The 25,278-nt window shown below is 36.8% G+C and overlaps 1 protein-coding gene across 1 annotated transcript; it reads left to right on the forward strand.

Moving 5' to 3' along the window:
• The first annotated feature begins 11,437 nt into the window (after positions 1-11,437).
• Positions 11,438-24,791, forward strand: LOC123530152 (uncharacterized). Its single transcript, XM_045310871.2, has 4 exons — positions 11,438-11,854; positions 18,699-18,993; positions 21,295-22,076; positions 23,365-24,791. The coding sequence occupies exons 1-4, from the start codon at positions 11,654-11,656 to the stop codon at positions 23,539-23,541; spliced, it is 1,455 nt and encodes a 484-aa protein (XP_045166806.1). The 5' UTR covers positions 11,438-11,653; the 3' UTR covers positions 23,542-24,791.
• The last annotated feature ends 487 nt before the right edge of the window (positions 24,792-25,278 follow it).

Consider the following 25,278-nt stretch of genomic DNA (forward strand, 5'->3'; position numbering starts at 1 on the left):
ATTAGAGAGTAACGTTTATTTCGTTCTTTAAAGTGCTATAGTTTGAACGATGTGAAACATTTCATTGAAACAAACTAGTACTCGTACACAACATTAAACATAAACAAATAACAGAGTAAACTTTATTTCATTTCTTGAAAGCAAATGAAATTTAAACGTCATTCTGAAAATTGTTATTTGCTGTAACTTTTTTTCTTTCTGATTTTATGTTTACACCTTTCTTTTCTTGTTTTAAGGCTAAGGCCTTTTCTTTCTGTTCTTTTTAGCTCACCTGAGCAATGCTCAGGTGAGTTTTTCTGATCACTCGATGTCCGGCGTCCGTCGTCTGTCTGTCTGTCTGTCGTCTGTCAACATTTAGCTTGTGTATGCGATAGAGGCTGTATTTTTCAATTAATCTTCATGAATTTGGGTCAGAATGATAACCTTGATGAAATCTAGGCCGAGTTCGAAAATGGGTCATCTCGGGTCAAAAACTAGGTCACTAGGTCAAATCAAAGAAAAACCTTGTGTATGCGATAGAGGCTGTATTTTTCAATTGATCTTCATGAATTTTAGTCAGAATGATAACCTTGATGAAATCTAGGCCGAGTTCGAAAATGGGTCATCTCGGGTCAAAAACTAGGTCACTAGGTCAAATCAAAGAAAAACCTTGTGTATGCGATAGAGGCTGTATTTTTCAACTGATCTTCATGAATATTGGTCAGAATGATTGCCTTGATGAAATCTAGGCCGAGTTCGAAAATGGGTCATCTCGGGTCAAAAACTAGGTCACTAGGTCAAATCAAAGAAAAACCTTGTGTATGCGATAGAGGCTGTATTTTTCAATTATTCTTCATGAATATTGGTCAAAATGATAATCTTGATGAAATCTAGGCCGAGTTCGAAAATGGGTCATCTCGGGTTAAAAACTAGGTCACTAGGTCAAATCAAAGAAAAACCTTGTGTATGCGATAGAGGCTGTACTTTTCAATTGATCTTCATGAATATTGGTCAGAATGATTGCCTTGATGAAATCTAGGCCGAGTTCGAAAATGGGTCATCTCGGGTCAAAAACTAGGTCACTAGGTCAAATCAAAGAAAAACCTTGTGTATGCGATAGAGGCGGTATTTTTCAATTGATCTTCATGAATTTTGGTCAGAATGATTACCTTGATGAAATCTAGGCCGAGTTCGAAAATGGGTCATCTCGGGTCAAAAACTAGGTCACTAGGTCAAATCAAGGAAAAACCTTGTGTATGCGATAGAGGCTGTATTTTTCAACTGATCTTCATGAAATTTAGCCAGAATGATTACCTTGATAAAATCTAGGCCGAGTTCGAAAATGGGTCATCTTGGGTCAAAAACTAGGTCACTAGGTCAAATCGAAGAAAAACATTGTGTATGCAATAGAGGATGTAGTTTTCAATTGATCTTCATGAAATTTGGTCAGAGTGATTGTCTTGATGAAATCTAGGTCGAATTTGAATATGGGTTATCTGAGGTCAAAAACTAGGTCACTAGGTCAAATTAAAGAAAAATCTTGTGTATGCGATAGAGACTGTTTTTTTCAATTGATTTTTATGAAATTTGGTCAGGATGATTGCCTTAATGAAATCTAGGTCGAATTTGAATATGGCTCATCTGAGGTCAAAAACTAGGTCACTTGGTCAAATCAAAGAAAAAACTTGTGTATGTGATAGAGGCTGTATTTTTCAATTGATCTTTATGAATTTTGGTCAGAATGATTGCCTTGATAAAATCTAGGTCGAGTTTGAACATGGGTCATCTAGGGTCAAAAACTAGGTCATATCTAAGAAAATGCTTGTTTTTTATCGCAAGAGACCAATTTTTTGGTCCAATCTTAATGAAAATTGGTCAGAATATTTGTTTCCATGAAATCACTAGGTCAAACTTGTTTTACACTGTTATGGTGTGTTTCTTAGGTGAGCGACCTAGGGCCATCTTGGCCCTCTTGTTTTACCAGTCTTTGTCTCTTTCTTTCTTCAGCCTCTGCTGCTTTCTTTTCTTTTTCCAACTTAATTTTTACTTGTTGACTGAAAAAAAAAAACAAAGACAAATATCAAACAGGGAATGCCACGCACCAAAAACGCAGCCTCCTCAAAACGAAATCCACAGCACGCAGACGCGTGCACCACACACACACACACACACACAGCCAACACATTAGGACAAAACGAACAAACAAAGGAACACACACACACACACACACACACACACAAAGCCAACACATCAGGACAAAACGAACAAACAAAGGAACACAGTGGGGCACCGCCTTGGAACGGTCAGTGGCAAAAACACCACCGGAGAGCTTAAACCGGTTTATGGTGCGCACCCAACCTCACTCTTACCCCCACCATGTCCCAAAGACACGGGACAGTGTAAACAAAAGCAATCCCCTCCAGGTGAACCCCCAACACACGCAACGGAAACAAAAAGGCACGACACGCAAAACACAAAAACGCCTCGTCAGAGGATATGACAAAATACTGGGCTTTTTTCTTGGAATAAGATTTGTTTGAGAATTGCTGTTTGGGGATGGTAAGTAGAGGATTACATGGCTGGGGTACGGCTGCTACAGTGGCGGGCTTATGTTGTTGTTTTCTGTACATACACCAAGTAGTATACATTGAGTTATTCAGGACTCTACCTGACATGAAAGCATCTTCATAAATTCTTTTCTTTTCATCTGTTATAGCAGCTTCTACCACAGACAATGCCATGTCTGCAGTACATTCAGAGACACTCTCTATGGACTGTTGACATGAGACTGCCTGGGCCTCACCTGCACAAGTTTGATTGATACCTTGAGCTGCTTCAGAGAGAGGTAAACTGACGTCTGCCAACTGTTCCTCTAGCAGCTCAAGCATACCATCTTCACTTAATGGTATGGGTAGATCTATAACCTCACTGCCATCATGTATGTCAAGGGACATAATGATCTCATTTGTTTGCGGACTAGAGGTTAAACTGCTAGTGGCAGTGGTACTAGTGGTTAAACTGCTAGTGGCGGTGGTACTAGTGGTGAAACTGCTAGCGGCAGTGCTACAAGTGGTCAAACAGCTAGTGGCAACGACACTAGTGGTCAAACTACTAGTGGCAATGGTACTAGTGGTTAGACTGCTAGTTGCAGTAGTTAAAGTACTATCAGGATTCTCCCTGAATATTGCAGTAGGTGCATTAGGTGCCGAAGGTCCATCACCTGACATGACTGTTTCTGAGATATAAGGTGGTACGAGTGGTTGCACAGCGTTGCTACCAATGGCAGCAGATACCGTGGCTGGTAAATCAGACGCATCGACTGGTTCAGCTTGTAATACCCTTGCAGTATATAACTCTGCTGGTGCATAAGCTAAATCCGGTATAGCCCCCGGGTTGTACGGGCATATACCAGTTGCTAGAAATCCAGATGCTACATTTTCAGCTGTCATGGACTCTGTCCAGGCTAACTTAAACATCCTGAAAAACTGAGCGTGTCCGACAGTTACCCCCGTTGTTGATGTAAATCTGTGCAGATGATCGGACCAGCTTGACTTCAGTGCCTTGAAGACGGACCTGAAATAGTTAAAATTTATAAATAGGATTTACTATGCTTAAGGCTATAACTCAGTCACCTTAAGTGATAAAGATGCATACAACTTTTATGTTGAAAGAGTTGACAGCATCATGAACGATCTGGCATTATTTATTTATTTATTTATTTATTTATCTATCTATTTAGTGATTTATCTATTTATCTCTCTCTTTTAAAACGGTTTCTAGCAGGTTAATGGTGCCTTTGAATTTGATGAATGGGGAATAAAATGTCAATTAGTATGTAGTAAGACACCGTGTATTCTTGACAATGCAGTCGCGATGTTAAACATTCAGTTTGATTAATTATGGATTTGTTTTGTTTGTTTGTTTTGTTTGGTTGGGATTTTACGCCGCTTTCAACAATATTTCAGTTATATCGCGGCGGTCAGTTTATGCATCTTCCCTAGGCAAGCTTAGATCAAGAACTTGTATCGCAATCGAGAATAGATTGAATAGAATAAATGAGTATAATAATATAGTGATATTTTAGTCTGTCACGTAAAACATGTTGATAGGCATGGTTTTATGCTAATGAGTATATTGAAAATTTAACCTATCAAAAGGCTGAGTGAAATGACTCGTCTTGCTGGGTAACTCGACCAAAAATATTCCGGCTTTTCTTGCAGCATCAACAAATTCCACATGATGATGGGAATCATGCCCATCCATAATAAATACCTGGGCCGGGCTGGGCCAATGTTTGGCAGAAAGGTTTTCGAAAACCACAGTTCACTTATTCCCTGTTTCGTCCAGCCACTGTCGGAAACCCTCAACTTGGTTCCTGTACATAAAGCATAACTATGTAAATTGAGGTCTAAAAAATGTTTTCTTCCGGTAATATGCTCAAAATAAATTAAGGTAGGTAGGTATATGTGTTTCTTTTTTTTTTTTTTTTTTTTTTTTTTTTGATTTTTTGGGGTACGGGGTCCTTAGACATTATGTTTGTGTCAAAAAATGAATACAACTAAGGGTGTTGTGCCGTTTGAGCGTCATTAAGTTGAGTTCTAACATCACTGGCCATGTTTAAAGCATAACATTTAACTTCAACATTTTGTTAAAAAGTTGAAAAAAAAAATCTCGCAGGTCATAAACATATTTAGGATCCGCCCAAAAAGATAGGGTAAGTCGGGATACGGAAACAAACACTTTTTCTTTTAGTCCTTATACAAAATCCAAATAATTACATTGTACAATGAAAAAAAAGGCATCTTTAGTCGGGGTATGAACGTTTGTGGACTGATCATAGTGAATAAGCTCGAAATACATTAATACGCAATGGTATCTCGACAAGTGTGGTATATCCATAAATGTAAATGATAAAAATGAAAGTAAAAGTCGTATGGTTAGCACAGGGAAACATGTATGGTCACATAAGCATGATTCGGGTTATATTCTCCATACGAAACTGTCGAGGGACGCAATCGAAAGCTGAACTCGAGCAGCGAAATATTGAGGTGATTGGAAGTCACCTTAACAACTTGCCCATGTAGGATGAAAATGCAATCGAGAATCATATAATATTCTTTTTTTCAAGAACTGTAACAGAGTAAAAGTAAATTGTGATACAGGATTTTTTGCACTTACCTTCTGGGGCATTTTCAGTGTCATAACTTCTAAGGGCTCGGACAGTTTTTCCAGGAATGATAGCATGGGGTGGGATTACATATCCCGAAGCATTACCACATGCAATTATGGTGACTAGTTCCCTGGATGAAGATGATTTAGCATGTACCACCTTGGATCCCTTCCTTGCCAAAACCTTGGGACACTTTGAAGATAAGGACAGACCAGTCTCGTCCATATTCCAAATAAATGGACTTTTGTCTAGTAGACTATTTTCTACTAGGACAGCTTTCAGCTGCGAAAAGTATCTGGAGATACGAATAAAATCTGGAAAGTAGATCCTTCGGAAGCACCGAAAACAATGCAAATAGTGAAAATTGCAGACTCGGTTTGATTGAGTCTCCCTGGTGCTGTGGGTTCCGCAGTTCTAAGGGAGAATTCGGGGTTTCTTTGCTTCAACCCTCGCCACCATTTCTCGGACGCAACACCGTTCTTGAAGGTAACACCCTCAGATTTAGCAAACTGTCCAGCAAATCTAAGGAAAGTCTCTTTGGAAAAGCCGATGCCCATATCGGCTCTTTGCAATGCAAAATTAATCAGCTCTTTCTCTTTGGCTAATGGCAAAAGAGTTGCCTTCTCCCATTTAGCACCCATCGTGATCCTTCCGGAAACCCTGTTATGTAGTGTGGTGACTGGCACGCTGTATTTCTTGGCGGCAGCTCTTATAGATAAGGTTTGTTGCCTAACCTCTTCTAATGCGCTACTTAGCGCCTCTTCTGAATACGGCTTCATTCTATATTTAAAAGAAAAAAACAGGTATATTTGTTGTATACACGTTTTTGAATCATATTTTAAAGTCTAAGTCTGAAGTCTGAAACGGAATATTTCTTATAAAATACACTATATTTTACACAAAACATAAACAAAAAGTTCGTGCAGTAGGACTTTAATACTTACATGTGTTGTCTCTGGTATCGGAATCTTTGAAAATTCAAATTTCCCGCCGCGAAAACTTCGGTTTTCTACGTAAACAAGAAGCGCTCAGGAGAGAAAGATCGAACATTGTCAGTTTCACGAAAAATGATGTAGAAAAAAGCGGAAAGGACGCAAAACACAACAAGAATGCACAGAGAGTGTTGGGAAAAGGGAAAGGTGGTCAAAACGGCGCCAAAAACGTTCGTTTCATCGGCGAAATCGACTCAAGGGCGAATTACCCTATGGGCGACTGTTTGCGGCTTTTGCTGGTGGACTTTTATCCTTCACTTACTATTTTACTGGCTCGGTCAGGTCGAGTGATAATAGTTATACAAAATTTTACAGCTGTAAAAGGCCCGTATTTTTGCTCAAAATTACAGTCGTGATTATTTCAAATTTACACCTGTAGATTTTTTCTAATTACACTAATTTTCAATTTACAGCTGTAAAACGACTGTAAAACAGTCCGAACTATGCAAATGAGGTACAACTGTTGAAAAAAAACTCTGTGGAGTTTCTACTTTTTCTATTTTACAGCTGTAAAAATGAAAAAGTTACAGCTGTAAATATGCTTATTGTTCGTCTTGTCCTTATGTGTTGGCTTTGAGTGTGTGTGTTGTTCGTTTTGTCCTGATGTGTAGGCTTTGAGTGTGTGTGTGGTGCACGCGTTTGCGTGCTGGGGGGTTCGTTTTGAGGAAGCTGCACTTTTGGTGCGTGGCACTCCCTGTTTGATATTTTTCTTTGTTTTTAAGGTATTTCAAACTTCGTTTTTTAAGGGTACGTGGATTATAATCTTTGCAAGATTATGTGTCATGGTAATTTTCCAACTGTATTTGGTACAATTATAAAACATTTTATTAAGAGGTTACGACCCAGCTGTTTTGAGACACACATCATATTTAGTGTTCAACCCGTTTACAGTTGGACGCTACGCTTCCCTCTTTGATTGTGTCTGACAGAAAGGGGGAAGGACTCTTGTGATAAGCAGTTCTAAAATCCCACTAGGACTGAACTGTTTTGATGTCTGTCTTCTGGCCTGTTTCTTCGGGCCGTTAAGGGTGTTTCTGTTGATGATATGTCTTCTGCAAAATCACTGAGTACATACGCTTTTGGTTTTTAAGGTTCGCTTTTTATATAAGTATACAGCAATTTTGTGTTTTTACGTGTCATACATTTTGTTTCCATTGCGTGCGTTCCAAGGCGGTGCCCCAATGTGTCCCTTTGTTTTGTCCTTGTGTGTGCGTGTGTGTGTGCATGCGTGCATGCGTGCTTGGTTTACGTTTGGGGAGGCTGCGTTTATAGAACGTGGCTTTCCCTGTTGGATATTCATCCTTGTTTTTAGAGATTCGCTGTCCCGTGACTTTTGAACATGGTGCGGGGGTGCGGGGGGGGGGGGGGGGGGGGGCGTGTGTAAGAGTGAGGTTGGGTGCGCACCATAAACGGTTTAAGCACTCCAGTGGTGTTTTTGCCAGTGGAGTTTTTGCCACTGACCTTTCCAAGACGGTGCCCCACTGTGTTCCTTTATTTGTTCCTTTTGACCTGCTTGTTAGTAAACCTGTAAATTTCAACTGTTTTTGGTCATTTTCCACTTACAGGTCTGTTACAGCTGTAATTTCAAAGTACAGGTCTTGTCTTTTACAGCTGTAATTTCAAAATACAGGTCTTGTCTTTTACGGCTGTAATTTTAAAATACAGGTCTACAGCTGCAAAACACGCCCTAATTTCATACAGGTACTGCATTGCTGAAAAGAAGATTCAAGAAAAATATCTTTGCAAGTTTATTCAATCACGTTTCAAACTGTTAAAAATACTGTTCTTCCTTGTTATTTGAAGAGATTGCGCTCTTGGATCGTGTTTTTGTTTGTATTGGATACTCATTCTTGTTTTTGTTTAAGCATATATGTAAATCTTCCAGTAATGAAAAGGCAAGTCTAAAAAAACAAAGACAAATAAGTTAGTTAAATAAGTTAAATTAAAAAAAAAAGTTAAATAAGTTAAATTAAAAAAATTAACCCATGTTTGTCGTCGTAACTTAGTTTTATCCCATGTATGACGTGTGAGTAAAATATACATTAAAAAAACAAAGACAAATATCAAACAGGGAATGCCACGTACCAAAAACGCAGCCTCCCCAAAACGAAACCCACAGCACGCAGACGTGCACACCACAAACACACACACACATACACGCGCGCACACACAAAGCCAACACAGGAGGACAAAACGAACAAACAAAAGAAGACAGTGGGGCACCGCCTTGGAACGGTCAGTGGTAAAAACACCACTGGGGAGCTTAAACCGGTTTATGGTGCGCACCCAACCTCACTCTTACCCCCACCATGTTCCAAAGACACGGGACAGTGTAAATAAAAGTAGTCCCCTCCAGGTGAATCTCTAACACACGTAATGGAAACGAAAAGGCATGGTATGTAAAACACAAAAATGCTCGTGTATAAATATATAAAAAGCAAACCTTTAGAACCAAAAACGTATGTACTCAATGCCTTTTCAGAAGACAGAGCAACAAGAGAAACACCCTTAAGGGCCCGACGAAACAGGCCAGAAGACAGATAACAAAACAGTTCAGTCCTGGTAGGATTTAAAAACTGCTTATCATAGAGTCCCCCCCTCTTCCGTCAGACACAATCAAAGAAGGAAGCGCAGTGTCCAACTGTAAACGGGTTGAACACTAAACATGCTGTATGTCTCAAACCGGTTGGGTCGTAACCTCTTTTAATAAAACGTTTTATAATTTTACCAAATACATTTGGAAAATTACCATGACCCAAGATCTTACGAAGTTTGTAAACCACATCCCCATAAAAACGGGTTTAGAAATACCTTCTCGCAGAAGTGTCTTTAAATAACTATTGAATTTTAAAACTAAATCAGAATTACGATAGTAAAATTTAGCAAAATATTTACGCAATTTGTAATAACGGTAGCCTTGCTGAAGAAGTTTACTTGTAATATATTGATTACGTTCATTGAAATGCATGACATGACTACACGCTCTGGCAAACCGAATTAATTTAGAAATATATACCCCATAAGATGTAGCCTGAGGTACATCCCCATCCAAATGGGGAAAATTTACGATACTAAAATTAAAATCATCCCTCTTGTCATAAATTTTGGTATGTATAATATTGTCATAAATAGAGAGATGTAAATCTAAAAATGAAGCATCAGTATCCGAATCGTTAGTTTTAATTAACTGAAGCTCCCTAGGATAGTACCCACCAATTGACCAAAAAACGGATTATCCATATTAAGAATATCATCCAGATAGCGTGATGTATTATTAAATGCAGTTATAATATCTGCCTGCGTATCTGTAGAAAGGCTCAACATAGTCTCTTTCATAACAATATAAAAACAAATCTGCGACAAGGGGTGCACAATTTGTTCCCATGGGAATATCAGGAGGATAAACATCCAAAAACGCAGCATCCTCAAACCACAATCCACAGCAGTGCAGGCATGGACGCGCACGTGACCAACACACTCAGACACAACATAAACAAGGCAAAACACATAACGAGGACGCAAAGAAAATTAAAGGAACACCTTGGGTCAAAAACGGTTGTTTCATGGTTTTGGTATATTAGTGTAATATTACATTTATTTTACATTTGACGTTGACGTAGTATGAATTATCGGAAGTGTCGGTTGAATAAAATTTGTCTATAATAGATAAAGAAATAAGGACTTTCGATGTTTAATTTACTAAAAGCTAACATAACTAGAGTTGTCACAGAAGTGACAAATTATACCCCCACGATAAGGCCTTGTCACAGAACTAAGCCAATGTCAAAGCTGAACTTGCTTGACCTTTGACCTACTGACCTCAAAATCAATAGGGGTCATCTGCTGGTCATGGTCAACTTCCGTATGAACTTATATGATCCTCGGCCCAAGCGTTCTCAAGTTATTATCCGGAAACTGTTTAAATGTTCCAGGTCACTTTGACCTTTGACCTTTTGAACTGAAAATCAATAGGGGTCATTTGCTGATCATGGCAAACCTCCCTATTAAGTTTTATGATCCTAGGCCCAAGTGTTCTGAAGTTATCATCTGAAAACCGCTTAACTGTTCCTGGTCACTGTGACCTTGACCTGTAACCTACTGACCTCAAAATCAATAGGGGTCATCTCCCTATTAATTTTCATGATCCTAGGCCCAAGCATTCACAAGTTATCATCCGGAAACTGTTTGTTTCGGGTCATTGTGACCTTGACCTTTGACCTACTGACCTCAAAGTCGAACTTGACCTTCAGATCTACGGAATGCAGCTCGATCCCCGGGCGGGCCGTATGTTCTGCAAGACTTGATAAAAGACACTGCGTCTGAAATCGTTCGTTCTCCACCTCTGATTTATAGTTACTTGCGGAAAACAGGTACTGGTACAGAATCCAGGAACATTGGTTATGTTGCCTACTAGTAACTAACATGTGTTAAATCCAAAACAAACAAATGCACAGTCATGTATCTATTCTGAAGTAAATATGGCTACTATTTCAGGCAGAGAGAATAATTTATTTTATGTAAAACTGATATTATTTATAACAAATATATAACTACGTAAAAGGAGGGGATTTTCCACAGCTTAGCTTTAGGACAAGAGTATGTATTGACCTGTTTACGGGAATTGTTTATATAATAGTTATCATGGAAGATAGTATCTCTATGTCCTACGTAGGAGATAGTAAGTCCTACTGCCCTGCCGTATGAATACATTTGTGGATGTCTCTAAATTTTTTTTACTGTTAGCATGTGTAAATGTCGAGTTATGCTCAACCCGGGCTAGAAGGCGTGGACGGTAGCATGCATTTCCACTACCGTCCATGAACCGGCTCAATCAAACCGAGCCTGCAGCATTTTCGTTTTTGGCGTGTTGAGCGAACTGTGGAGTTTCCACTTTTTCTATTGGATAGTGTTAAACTTTAAAAATGTTCTACATTTGTTGCAATTCTCAATTCATGTTCAAAAAGGTTTGTTCTTGTACACTGAAGGAGAAACAAAAAATACTGAGCCGACACGTAGGCATAAATATTCATACACCGGACATGACGTAATACCTATTTTCACTTCTTTTGTGCGAGAAGCTTAAACGTATATAAGGCACTTTTAATACATCCTCACTGTTTCGTTTTCCGATGCGATCTTAAAGGTAATACCTAACATCTTGAAGGATTGTTAGCTCTGGTTCTATACGAGTATCTTTATGTTGACTACATTCAGTCGCGGAAGAACATACACCGAATTACTACCGTGCAATAAACACACCTACTTTTTGTATTCGGATTGATAATGTGTTGCAGAAGTGATCTTCCATTTCATTATACATTTGTATCTAGAATGTATAATAATTTTTTTATAAAGATGACCGAGGAATAACTTCTATTAAAAGTAATATATTTTCGAATATAAAAGATCGATCGATTTACTTTGCATATATTAAGAGAGGCAAAATTTTGTTTGAAGGGAACTACATTGAGCAATTAAATAGATTAATGTACACAAACTGGAGTAAAAAAATATGAGTCGCAAAAGAGGTACCGGGAGACAATACATACGGCTGAAAAGTGAAATGAAGGACATCTCTGCCCCATACAACTTCGAGCATCATTACCATGTTGGACCTGAAGATTACGGCGAAAAAGTGATAAATACTGATGTTCAAACCATTTCACATCGACCACCCAACCCCGACACGAAAGACAGACCAAGAGGCCCCACGGTATATCACTTCATTTCATTTAAGTTCTGATATAATAATGTTTAAACGAATGCTTTATAAGAAAATTAACTAAACCATGCATACTAAAAATACTTGTTACTTATATGTATTATTTTGGCATAAAATATATCCAAGTAACTAAAGATTACACATCTATCTTATATCGTCTAGCATAATTAATGACCCTATTTGCTACAAGAACATACACCAGTCGAAAAATAGCTGAAATACTAATATTATCATTTAAACAAGTTTAACGCATTTTATGAAAACATAATCTACATTATACAGATTTTCAAAAGAGTACGCCTGGAATATCTGTGACGGGGCTACATTTTAATAAATGTCATATTGCTTAAGTTTAATTTCATATCGTTGCGCGAAAGAAGTACCGGTAACAGATATAAATGCTTGCTTTTAAACATCCTAGATGTATGTTAGCTGTTTTTGATATTATCTAAAAGATATGCGACCCTCTTTACATTCCTCACCATGCACTATATCTTTCAATTTGTTCAGTAAACTTTTATGTCCACGGTAGGTTCAAGAGTTTTCGTAACTTGTAAAAGGACAGATTTTCCGGATGACAGTGCATAGTAAACACATTGCAAAGTAGACCCGCTTTACAAAAAGTATAGATGTATAAATTATCAATTTTTATTTTTTTTATAGATCTTACAATAAGTGGTGACAAAATAAATCTGTAATGTAGATTAAATAAATAGCACTAAAACCTGCTAATTTACGAGATAATGGCTGTAACCAGGACCTACATGTATATGTCCATATATAGTATGGGTATATCGTTTGGTCGTATTGGCTCTATAAGGGTCAAACATTTTCTAGATAAGGTAAATATAATGAAATGTTCTAAGTTTAGAAACTATCCGATTGCCGTCACCTCTAGAGATATCCTGGGTAGCAGAAGTTGGTCTCGAACGGTATTAGCAAGGTAATATGACTCCTTGCCGTAGAGTTAGGACTAGTTTGAAAACTTTTCAGACTTAAACATGGTCGAAATAGTGCTATTTCTTAAATGTAACCACTGACCGGTCACTAATTATGACCCTTAAGAGCTACCAAAGGTACCTGATTTATGCCAGAACATACGCATATACGTGCATAGAAGGTAGTTAGTAAGCCAAAATTTCGATTAATGTAAGTCGAAATTTCGAGATGGTGTATCAAAATTTCGATTTACTGAAAACACCAACCTGGAACTAATACTCTTCCGCACTTCTTCCTTTTCCCAAAAAGGTGTTTTGAACGATGTAAATAATGACAGAGGCATAACATTAACTAGTATATTTTCAAAGATATTTTCAACATTTTTAGATACATGCGTAAGAAAATGGGCAGAAGAAAATGAGTTATTGACAGAATTTCAATTTGGTTTTCATAAAGGAAAAAGCAGATAGACTGTGTTTTTTTGTTTTAAATTCAATCATAAACAAAGTTTTAAATGATAAAAATAAGAAACTTTGCTGTACTTTTGTAGATTTTCGTAAAGCCTTTGATGTTGTATATAGAAATGGGATTTGGCTTAAATTGATTAGATATGGAACATCTTTTAGAATAGTAAAAATGTCACAATCTATGTACGAAACTGTTAAATCATGTGTAAGAATTAAGGTATTGGACCCCTTATAGTAATGTTTAAAAAATGGCATTTGCTTGGTATATTCTTAAAGTTGACCATGTTTCACACTGTGTTGCAAATTTTAAACAACTTTTACCGTGGCGTTTTTTGTAAATTTTGTATAATTTATGGTATTTCCTCATGCTCAAGAAGAGACAAAATTCAATGTGATGGCCACTATCTAAAACGTTTGCAGAGAATTCATTACAGCATTAATTTTGATAAAAGAAACATCAAACTATTGTTAAACAATTATAAAACACAAAATAAAACTGTAAAAATCATTTTTTTCTAGGGTGCCTCAAGTAAACAAATTTAATGAGATAGAATTCTAACTCCAACATTGAAAAATTAAGGTTGAATCCTGTGTGTCTGTTTTGAATTTTGCTCACTTCATTAAAAAATAACCTTGGGGCAATAGTAAAACCTACCTGCATTTCTTCCACAATATGTAATCTAAAGAATGAAGGTAAAATAGAGAACTTTTACCGCACGTAACTCAGTATTTTTAAAGATGTCATACTCTACCCCTCCTGATTTAGAGGTAAATTCACATTGAACAACAAAAAATCGCTTATAAAATGAAAATTTTCCACTTTTGTACAATACATCCATAATTAGTCTTGAAAGAAGTAAAAACTTACTAGAAAAAAAGGAAAACATGGAAAAATAATTTGGCCCCAGTGGGGTTTGAACCTACGCCCCCCTGAAAATTGCAGTCAAAGCAGGTTTATGGTAGGAATTGAATACTCTTCAAAAAGGAGATACTCTATTACGGGTCCAATACCTTAAAGGAAGTTTATCAGATTTCTTTGAAAGTATTTCAAGGGTAAAACAAGGAGAGCCTTTGTCTACTCTTCTCTTCGTTTTCTTTATAAATGATATGTATGCGTTTTTGATGAATGATGCAATAGATGTTTTTAGCTTAAATAATATACAATTATTTAACTGCTCTTTGCAGATGACACTGTTTTATTTTTATTTTCATATTCAAAGGAAGGTTTGCAAAATATGCTAAATAACTTGAATCATTATAATGATTGTACAACATAGGGTATAAATATATTAATATAAACAAAACTGTTGTCATGGTATGTAAAAAGGGGAATAGACTAGATATAAGTTTAACATTGTTATCAAGTTCACATACTTGGGTGTCACTGTCAGCAAATGGTTCGTTTTTTTCAGTCGCAGAAATGTTTGTCTAAACAATATTTGAAAGACGTATTCTCATTAAATGCACTGTTTGATAACTTGCACATGGATATATCAGAAAAAAAATAAACGTTTTGATTCAGTGATTCTGCCTATTTTAAATTATGCTTCAGAAGTATGGGGATTCCATAAAGCTCCTGACATTGAAAGAATTCAATTGAAGTTTATGAAATCTGTACTAGGTGTCCGACAACAAACTACCAATTTATCAGTCTATGTCGAACTTGGAAGAGTCCCCATGATTGTATTTAGAAAAATAAGCATACTTAAATTTTGGTATAGAATTTTGAAAAAAAAACCCCAGATTCATTGATGTATAAATTGTTTCATATAAACGATGCTCATGGGAATCATATAAACAAGTGGTCACTTTAAGTAAAAGATCTTGAGAGTTTAGGTTTTACATTTTTATGGAACAGACAGGATGTTACAAATATACAGTTAATTGCAGTTATTCATAGAGTTCTTGATCAATACTTATAACAGTGGTTTAGCGAAATTAGGGATTCTACAAAATTAGAAACGTATTGTATGTTTAAATGTGATTTTTTTGTAGAAAGGTATCTTAGTCTGATATTGACATTACGTTTACTAGGTTAAGATGTTCAGCACATGAATTACTTATAAAAGAAGGAAGGTATAGAAATATTGACATAAATTATAGAATATGCAGTAATTGCAATATGAATCAGGTAGAAACGGAACATCACTTTGTCTTAGTGTGTCCTAGATACAGAGAACTCAGATATGAATGTTTACCCAATTATTATTGTGTTTGGCCTAATATTAATAAATTCAAAAGTCTTATGGATACAACGCGTGTTCAGCTATTGAACAAACAGCTAAGTTTATCTACTTAGCGACTATCAAACGTGAATCATTATAGATTAGCATAGATTCTATTAATAAAATGTTTTATGTAACGTTGTAAGTGATTATAGTAGGTCGTTTGTTTATTCACTGACAGTGTGAACAAGATTAAAAATTACTACGTACATGTCATTTTAAATATGTCAGAAACATACTTTTCTCATATTTTGTACATATAACCGCCATCGATTGTAGTATGGCGATAGATATTGTAAGATGTTTGAGCCAATAAAAATCTTGAAATCTTGAATTTGCACTTGAGAATGAACTGTTAACTGTATTAAAGAGAGGCGATTTTTAAATTTTTGCACTTAGGGTACTTTCGCGATTGTTTAAAAAAGTAAAATCGTGTCACAGGCAACTTGACATTTTGCGACTTTTATTAAAAAATATTATTATTATTATTATACCACATTTATAAAGCACTCTTTTCGTGCACATGCATACGTTCAAAAGTGCTTTACAGAATAAATTACAAACAAATATGCATACAAAAAAATGCATTCCACATTAACAAAAATCCTGAATGTAAAACATACAGATAAAACAAGACAAACATACATGTATGCATATTTAGAAGTATTTAAGTGACCATAGGATAGAATACTGTTCTACGCTGTTTTATGAAAAGAAAAACAGTGTATCTGTCAGTTAACGAAATTTTATACAAAGAAGTGCATTTTATCAGGCTTTTGAAAGCAGATAGCGTGTGAGCTTCCCAGTCTTGACGGGAATGGAGTTCCAAAGCTTTGGAGCAGTGAACGAAAAGCTGCGATTGCCATACATCATGGCTTTAGTTTTTGGCATAACCGATGACAGCGTGTCTTGTGATCTTAGGTTTCTTACTGGTTTATCATATCCCTAATATAGGCAGGGGACTCATTGTGTAAAGGCTTAAAGGTGTGGGTCAGAACCTTGTACTGCACCCTGTATTTCACTGCCAACCAATGGAGCTCCTTCAGAACCGGTGTTATATGACTGCGACGGGGCGTCTTTTGAAGTTTCCACTTTTTCTATTTTAGTGATGACGCAAGCTGCCATGTCCTGGACATGTTGCAACTTGTTAAGTGTGCTGTTTGGAATACCACTTAACAAGGCTTTACAGTAGTCTAGTCTGCGTAATTGTGCATATCCAGCCCGGCACACAGAGTTGACTTGTTGTTCCACATCCATATTGTTGTCAAATACTGCACCAAGATTCCTGACACATTTTGTGGATTTTATCACAGAGTCACCGACCTTCACTGATACGTTAATGTACTTGGAGTTATTCTTTGATGTGAATAATATTACCTCCGTTTCATCAGCATTGAGCCTCAGCATCTGGCAATGCATCCACGAGACAATGTCTGCAGACAGCTCTCAATGCGACGAAAAGCCTCACTTCTAGTCACATCCTCTATCGGCAAAAATGACAGGTATAATTGAGTCATCGGCGTCGAAATGATGGAAGTCCATGACGTGCACCCACGGCTTTAGTGTACATGATATAGTTCTTTGAACGAAGCACTGATCCCCGGGGCATACTGTATTTCATCAAAATAGGCGTCGACAACTCACCATCAACGCATACAGTTTGATATCAGTCACTAAGGTATGATGACATCCATGCAAGTGCTTTGTCTGTGACTCCTAAATGGTGTTCGAGTGTTCGAGTCGGTGTAACAGTGTTTGGTGGTCAATCGTGTCGAAAGCTGCAGACAGGTCGAGTAGCACGAGGACTGTTACAGAATTTTGGTCGAGAGATGTGAGGATGTCATTCTGTGCCTTTATCAAAGCCGACACATTTGAATGAAACTTTCTTGGTAAGCAGACTGTAGTCCCTCTTGTAGCCTTTTTTTTTATTTTGGGTGCAGCTCAAGACGTCAAGACGCGCATCTACTACCTTTCTAAGATTTTTGAAATGAAAGGGAGATTAGACACAGACCTGTAGTTTTTGAGAATATTTGTTCAAGACCTGGTTTCTTAAGCAGGGGTCTTATCCTAGCACGTTTAAACGTTTTTGGTACATAACCTAATTCCATTGCTGTATTTACTATGTTTGTTATCAACGACAAGAGCTCATCAAGACATTTCTTCAAAAGGCATGTTGGTAAAGGGTCAAGTTCACAGGATTTGTTTGGGGATTTTTGTATAATTTGTTTTACCTCTTCTGTCGTTGCAGGGGTCAAATCAATAAGACAGTTTGCTACATCCTGGTGTTCTGAACAATGCAAGTCTGCTGAAACACAATCAGTTTGGCTATGCGAAATAATGTCATTCCTAATGTTTTCAATGTTCTCGATGAAAAGTCACTTCTCCCCAAGTTCCTTTAGGGATGAGTTGGAGGGACGGGCAGCATCATGACTGTCTCCTAGTAGAGTTTTGGTTATCTTGGTCAAACTTCAGTCGTCAATGCCTCGCGACTTTACCTTATCAGAGAAGTAGTCAGTTCGGGCCTGAATTAGGAGTTTATTCACGGTAGCACATAAAGTTGATGGTCGAGTGTTAGGTTAGATTTACGCCATTTCCGCTGAAGCTTGCGTTTTAAGTGTTTAGCCTCATAAAGTTACGTCTGTAAACCACGGACATCTAGGTCGAAGAACGAGATTTTTTGTGCGTAAGGGAGCATGTTTATCTATCAGTAAGGATAATCCTTTTGATTATGCATTTACTAGCTGATCTACGTCTTTGCATTCTGGAAATGTATTTAATGCAAGGGACACAAAAACAAAACAAAAAAAAAAGAGAGAGAAAATGTACAACAAAAACACAACACGAATTACTCTGGTTTATCATATCCCTAATTCGCGATTTTTTGTTTAAATTTTTTCTGTGTGCAAAATTTATGTCACCGAGGATTACACAGGTTGACGAAATAAACATGCCATATAAATTGAACAGTAAACCTGATTGAGGAAGGGAAGGTGGACTTACAACGATATTAAGGGGGCAGAAATAGTAAATTTGAAAAATCCACCCTCGGCATTAAAAAGAAAAACTGACCTCTCATACCCGGGATTACATCAGAAATATATCGAGGGTGACAGATATGTTATATAGTACTTATTTCACACCGACCTAAAACAAATAAGTAAAAACTAACTAATATAATTATCTTATCAAACATGTCCTTTTCAGATAACAAACGAAAGCCTTTTACAGACTATAAAAAAAGAACGTACACCGACTGTGAGTTCTGAAATAGGTGATATTGTTGAAGAGAGGATGAGAAAGGTACTAAGTGAGCAGAACTGGATCCACGAAATTGGCCACTGTTCGCATTGTTTGAGTGTGGAAACACCTAAGGATGAACAAGTCATGCCATTGCACACACAACAAGACGTGAAACTAAATACATGCACTAAAATACCTGTCCCCACAAAGCGTAACCAGTTCTCATCATCACAACAAAACAGGATGCACAGACAGGGAGGTAAAAGTTGTGTATTGCACAACATTATATGAGTTTATACATGATATTTAACACTAAATGTGTGTTCATTATGCCCTCATGGAAAAAAGTATTTGGTTACTTAAGAAATAAGTTCCAAAGCGTGGTTTATCGTAGAATAACCCGTTTTTTGAGTTCTTATGCGTAAGAATATATCACGAAGGCCTGCGTGATATATTGTTTCGCATAAGAACGAAATACTCGGGTTATTTTACTATAAATCACACTTGGGAACTTGTTATTTCGATTCTCACACGACATACTAGTATCAACAGTGTTAGAAAAAGTGGTAACTACTTTTTACGACATGAACTACACTTCGTGCTACGCACCTGGATCATTCTATACACGGAGGATGACGTCACTACTTTGCACGCGCGTGGGTTATCGCAAAATAACCGTTGATTGATTTTCTCCAATGTGTATAAAGGTTATTTGCTGGTCGTGTTAGAATGTTACATAATGTGGTAATGTTTTATGCTACAATTTTTATGATGTTTGAAGATTCGTCACACGTTGCACCAGTGTTTTATGTTGTAGTTAATACTGCATGAGTTATGACCTTTTGTTTATCACATATGGTGTTATAGAGTCTGCATTGTCGTTCGAATTTTTAATTTTCTATTGAAATGATGTATTAAAGACCTGCTTAGGTGAACAATTATCATAGCAAAATACGTGCCCAGAAACAGAATTTAGATTTGGCCTTCTTTTGATGTTTTTAAATGTACAGTACGGGAATTTATAGTCACGAATTCACCTCTTTCATTATTTTTTAAAATTTCTTTCACACTTGCTAAGATGTGAGCATGAGCGGGATTCAGATTTGTATATCATCCTTGATTTGGTGATGTGCATAAAGAGGTCAAACTTAAACGTTGTAGTATAATCACGTAGTTAAACCATTGGCACCAGACCAAAAAGAAAATGCCACTGTACATGTTATACCTCTAAGGTATACTATAAGAAACATAGCCATGATAAACCCATTTCAATCGCGCATTTCTCACCTAAAACGCGTAGTTTGGTACAGTTGTATTATGGATATTGAACAAATGGTAATTTATTTTCCACTGGGTACCGGTCACATTCCTTCAATATTTCTCTGAGATCACGTTACAGAAAGAACTTGGATGAACTTCCCTAATGAAGTTCCAGCCTAGATTACAAAGTTATTCCGATTGGCTTATGTGAAAATGTATGTCAGTCGTCGTTTAGATACATGTATATGCTATAATGCGTATACGCAGCATAAATATGCAAGGTGAATTATAAACAACACAAATGTGTACCAAAGAATGACTTCAAATTCAAAATCATTTACAAGATGAATTTCATTTATCAATGCGAGTTTTGTTGTATAACTGTGAATATTTTGCTTTCTAGTTTTGTTTGTTAACATCTCGCCTAACATGCGTACACTGATGTGACCTCTAGACCAGAGACAATGTGACTGGTGCACGATGGAACATAACTTACCGCTTGTTTAATATGCTTTTTCCCCATTTATCGAACTGCGCATTTTAGGTGAGAAATGTACGATTGAAATGGGTAAGTGTATTTTCCCGTTCATGGACATATGGTTCTTATAGACGGATTTACAACGCTATTGGTTACCATGATGTTTTCCCGGATGTTTTGATGTTAATGCGCATGCGCTCTTTACGCGTGGCAAAAAAACTGCTTAACAATAAGTAAACCTACATAAAATCATCATTATAGTACGAATTGTTTTGCCAAATTAAAGATTTTATCACACAATTTGTTGTACGGAATGGCTTCATTAAAGGCAGATATGGTATTAATCATATCTTACTTGAGAAGCCGGCTTTTTTCTTATTTTCGTCTGAAAAGAATAAGCTTTCCAAAGTCTAGATCCAATCACAAAACAAACATAAAACTTGTTCCTTACATTTGAATTTCATTTTATCTGTCAAAGGAGTTTTTTCTTCAAAAATCAAATAGAGGTTGTATATATTTTTTCTCCGTTCTGGATTTAACGCCGTTTTTCAACAGTATTTCAGTTATATAATGGCGGGCTGTTAACCTAACCAGTGTTCCAGGATTCTATACCAGTAGAAACCTGTTCTCCGCAAGTAACTGCCAACTTCCACACATGAATCAGAGGTGGAGGACGAATAATTTCAGACACAATGTCTTCTATCAAATCGTCATGGAGAACATATGCCTCGTCCAGGGCTCGAATTCGCGATCCGTAGATCTGCGCTGTCCCTATTGAGCTAACAAATTTGTTCTATTAACGAAATATTTTCTGTGTTTAAGGTTCAGTAAAATTTGACGAGAGAGAATGCCTGGCAGATGCGTTAAAGTATCACATTGATGAACTTGTGGAGGGTGTTGTGTTCAAGGACAGCGAATTGCCTGACGCCCTTCTACAAGATGGTTGCATAACAGATGATGAATGTGCGCGAGTGAGAAACAAACTCGACCGCAAAGATCAAGTTCGTGTCCTTGTTAGTGTACTGAAAGGTAGAGATTTAGACGTATTGCAGAAATTTCTGAAACGTTTAAGATCTCAGAACCACAATCTTGTGAAGAGCATAGAAGAGAAATTTGAAAGCAATAAGAAAAGTGAGTTAAAAGGAGCCAAATGCGCCCTCTGCAAACTTACTTCCCAAGTACATCTGAAGTATATTGTTGATAATTTATGGAAGAACGGTTTGATAGATGACGTGTTACATTATTCGGTTGTAGATATAGACACGCCTCTATGTTATCAGGACGGTCTTTGGAAGAGTGTAATAGATTCTTTAAATAACTGTTGTGTAAGAAATCCATCCGACGTCTGTAACAAAATTGTTGACGCATTGACAAAAAAACAGCACTACAAACATATAGCAGAAGGAATAAAGGAGATTATAAAAAACAAGGGAACATTGGTGTGTGTTTGTCGCTTACACTTTATCAATGTTTCTACGTTGTCATTGAGCTCACGTGTATCTTCATGCTCCCCGTACGCCTCAGATTCTGAGATCTCTAACATAACAGAGACCAGCAACATTCAAGAAGGTCGAAGATGCATCGTTAACCAGCCATATCAGACGGTATAATTATCATTTTATTGTGATATACCAACCTTTAATATGACCTGTACATAGCCTTTCTTGAAATATACCATATTAATTTACATTTTTTGTATGAAGCATATCATTATTGTAGGCTTGTAATATGTATATAGCTTGTTACAAGGTCCATATATCCATACGCATTGTATAATTTAATCTTTGTAACTGTAGTTTCCACTTACTGACAAGATAATAAAACTCGGTCAGACATCATTATCGCAAGCGTACTTCACATCACTGATAACGGCTCCTATCAACTCCTTGGTCATACACAAAACATGATTACTCTGCATGACATGTTCAAAACCAATTAAGCCCGACTATTCAAGTATTATATTACACCAGCTTTAAGCAGCTTTGATCTTCAAGTATTATAATATCACTCATCTCAGTTTTAACAATATCTTAGTATCATCAAGTCTAATACAAAACTTGGTCTTGGTAAGGGACAGACTTGATTTGGTTACGTTTCAAGTAACCAACATGTCAAGGTCTCGGGAGTGAAATACTGTACTAGCGTTGATTAAAATTTTATGACCCGGTCCTCACTTCTACTGTATCCTCTTTTATCATTGAAATTCATATGTGGACTGGTCGTAGTGAGGGAAAATAAGTTTTAGTTTTGGGACTGAAAGGTTATGGTCAGTAGGGATGACTTCCCGATAAGCCCCACAAAAAGCAGTGCTTGGACAGGTCAGTATTAGTATTTTCAGATTTAAATTGACATGTTGTCCAGTAAACTATTGTTCATTATGTTGTGCACGAGTAAAACATACAAATGTATTCCGATCGGCAAAGTCTGTTTTAAGCCGTTTCAGTAGCATAGGGGAATTTCTTTTGCGAAATTGATGTCTAAACAGTTGTCACTTACGGGCAGCAACACACTAAATATGTTGATAAAAATTATCTTGACTTTTGATTAGAGTTATCGTTAAAACCTCAAATTATCACACTAGGTTAGCTACTCCGGAGTAGAAAAATGCCACATGTTTTAAGTGGTCACGTGGTAACCTCCTATATTTCTGTGGACGGTCAGTTGATTTTCATGTCGTTCTATGTTATTAATAATGGTCGATAAAACAAATCAGTTACAGGATTTCTTAGTGACCCTCCACGGAATTATGTGGGGTCAGTATGATAAATAGGGTGACTCGGCTAACGCCTTCGTTTATCATACTGACCCCACATATTTCCATGGAGGGTCACTAACAAACTCAATAATTAATTATAGATATCTAGCTTATGTAAAATGTTCTGCACATTCCAGGTTTCTAAAGAAAACTCATACTTAGGAAATGAAGTAATTGGAGAATTTGTATCAGTATCGCAGGCGAGTGTCGGTTTTAAGACTGTACAAGAGAATATGATATTCGAGGAACAGCCCGATGTCCCAGAGAAGAAATCAGTGAAGACGATGGTCAAACTATTCGAACATAACTCTTAAGAAAGTAACAACGGGAAACGACACATGTAACATGATTGTGTTTTGGTAGCTACAATAGTTTCTGTATGTTAACATAACATTGAACAAACCGAAACAAAAGCTATTTAAAATGCGATAATCTATGTTTAAATCTGGATCAAATTTTCAATACAATATTAAAGGTTTAGGAGTACATTATCAAAACACAGAAATATTGATAACATCTTTACCAACAATCTACCTGAACATTACAATCTGTATGATGGATACTTGAAATATTCTCAAGAAGTTGTCTCCCTTTAAAACTGAGTGCCATTTGGAAGATACAAAAATAAACAATTGCTGAAAACTACATTTTACATAGTTATGTGAAATTTCAGCACTGGGATATCATTGCAAATGTATAAGAACAAACAGTTATTTGAAAATGGGGTTGAACTGTCCGAAAGTGTGGCCAATTTGTACAGTTCTTTCTTGAAATTCAATGTATATATCAGTAAACTGATTATCGTTTTGTAGAGTAATATACATGTTTTCTATGCTGTTCAATTTTCATGTGAAACAACCCTTTGGTTCTATGATTTAATGTTGTTTGAGTTTTGTTCACAAAATGTAAAGCTAAGCGTTAACATTCTCGATTGTACATGAAACAATATTATTATACCAGATTTATATAGCGCCCTTTTCATGATCAATTTCACGTTCAAAGGCGCTTTACATAGTTCAAATGCAGCCACAAAGGGCGCATATTATTCATCCTCTACTAGTACAGACACAGAGCGATCTGACCAGAGGGACAGAGTGAGACAAAGCCCCCACGACAGAGAGATCAGAAATCAGATACAGGCTTGTCCGGCTAACTTAGCCTGGTTCTTTAACGTGCCCAGTGTATAGCAGATACATGCAAGGATTGCCTGGGTTCCTGACCAGTACACCTCTAGTTGGGTGGGAAACACTGAAAAGCGTTTCTGAAAATTCCCGAGTAGCTGCCGGGGATCGAACCCCCGACCTCGGGATTGGAAGGCCAGTGTGCAAACCACTGAGCTATCCGTCCACCTATAATATATGTACATGTAAGATATACGTACCGTTTATTGGCTTTTAAAATAGTACAATATTACTGTGGTTGAAAGTACGAACGTATTATGACATCGTACCAACTCGACCACCTTCCGTCTACTGTTTTCAGGATTGTCATTACTGTTCGCTTGTATTATACGTTTGACTATAATGTTATCAATTAGTTGATATAAATTTGCCGAGAACTTTTGTCAAAGGCCAAATTATAAAACAAATATAGAATTACATAATTAATGGCTATTTTATTAATTAACGTGATAATATATATTCAAACAATTAAAAAAAAACGCGATCAAAACTAACCTTAATGTTTAACCTACTTGACTGATTTAGTTCATGGTCTTACTAAGTTCACAAACCGGATGTCCAATACTGCTTTTTTCATTTTAACCCGTCAGAGTATTCGTTTTAACAGCCAAATCATAGTAGCATAAGGCAGTACTAAATTCTTAAATTAACTCACTGGAAATTAAAAAGTAAACCTATCTAACCAGTGTCTTTTTTGAGCCTGCATCATTTTTATTTTTGTCGTACTGGGCGACCTGTGGAGTTTTCACTTTTTTTTCCTTTTCATTGATTAGCGATAACAACTGTAATATTTACAGCCCTAGAAGAAACTATTGGATTTCTAAAAGTTTCTTATTAATGACACATGTTTATGTCTATGTTTTTAGCATG

This window comes from Mercenaria mercenaria, unplaced genomic scaffold (genome assembly GCF_021730395.1).
Source record: "Mercenaria mercenaria strain notata unplaced genomic scaffold, MADL_Memer_1 contig_1888, whole genome shotgun sequence".
Classification (NCBI taxonomy): Eukaryota; Metazoa; Mollusca; class Bivalvia; order Venerida; family Veneridae; genus Mercenaria; species Mercenaria mercenaria.

Excerpts from the sequence above, each read along its gene's own strand:
- LOC123530152 (XM_045310871.2), top strand. The coding sequence starts at position 11,654 with ATGAGTCGCAAAAGAGGTACCGGGAGACAATACATACGGCTGAAAAGT. Across the intron at positions 11,855-18,698 it reads ACAGACCAAGAGGCCCCACG|ATAACAAACGAAAGCCTTTT; the intron begins GTATATCACTTC and ends TGTCCTTTTCAG. Across the intron at positions 18,994-21,294 it reads CAGGATGCACAGACAGGGAG|GTTCAGTAAAATTTGACGAG; the intron begins GTAAAAGTTGTG and ends TCTGTGTTTAAG.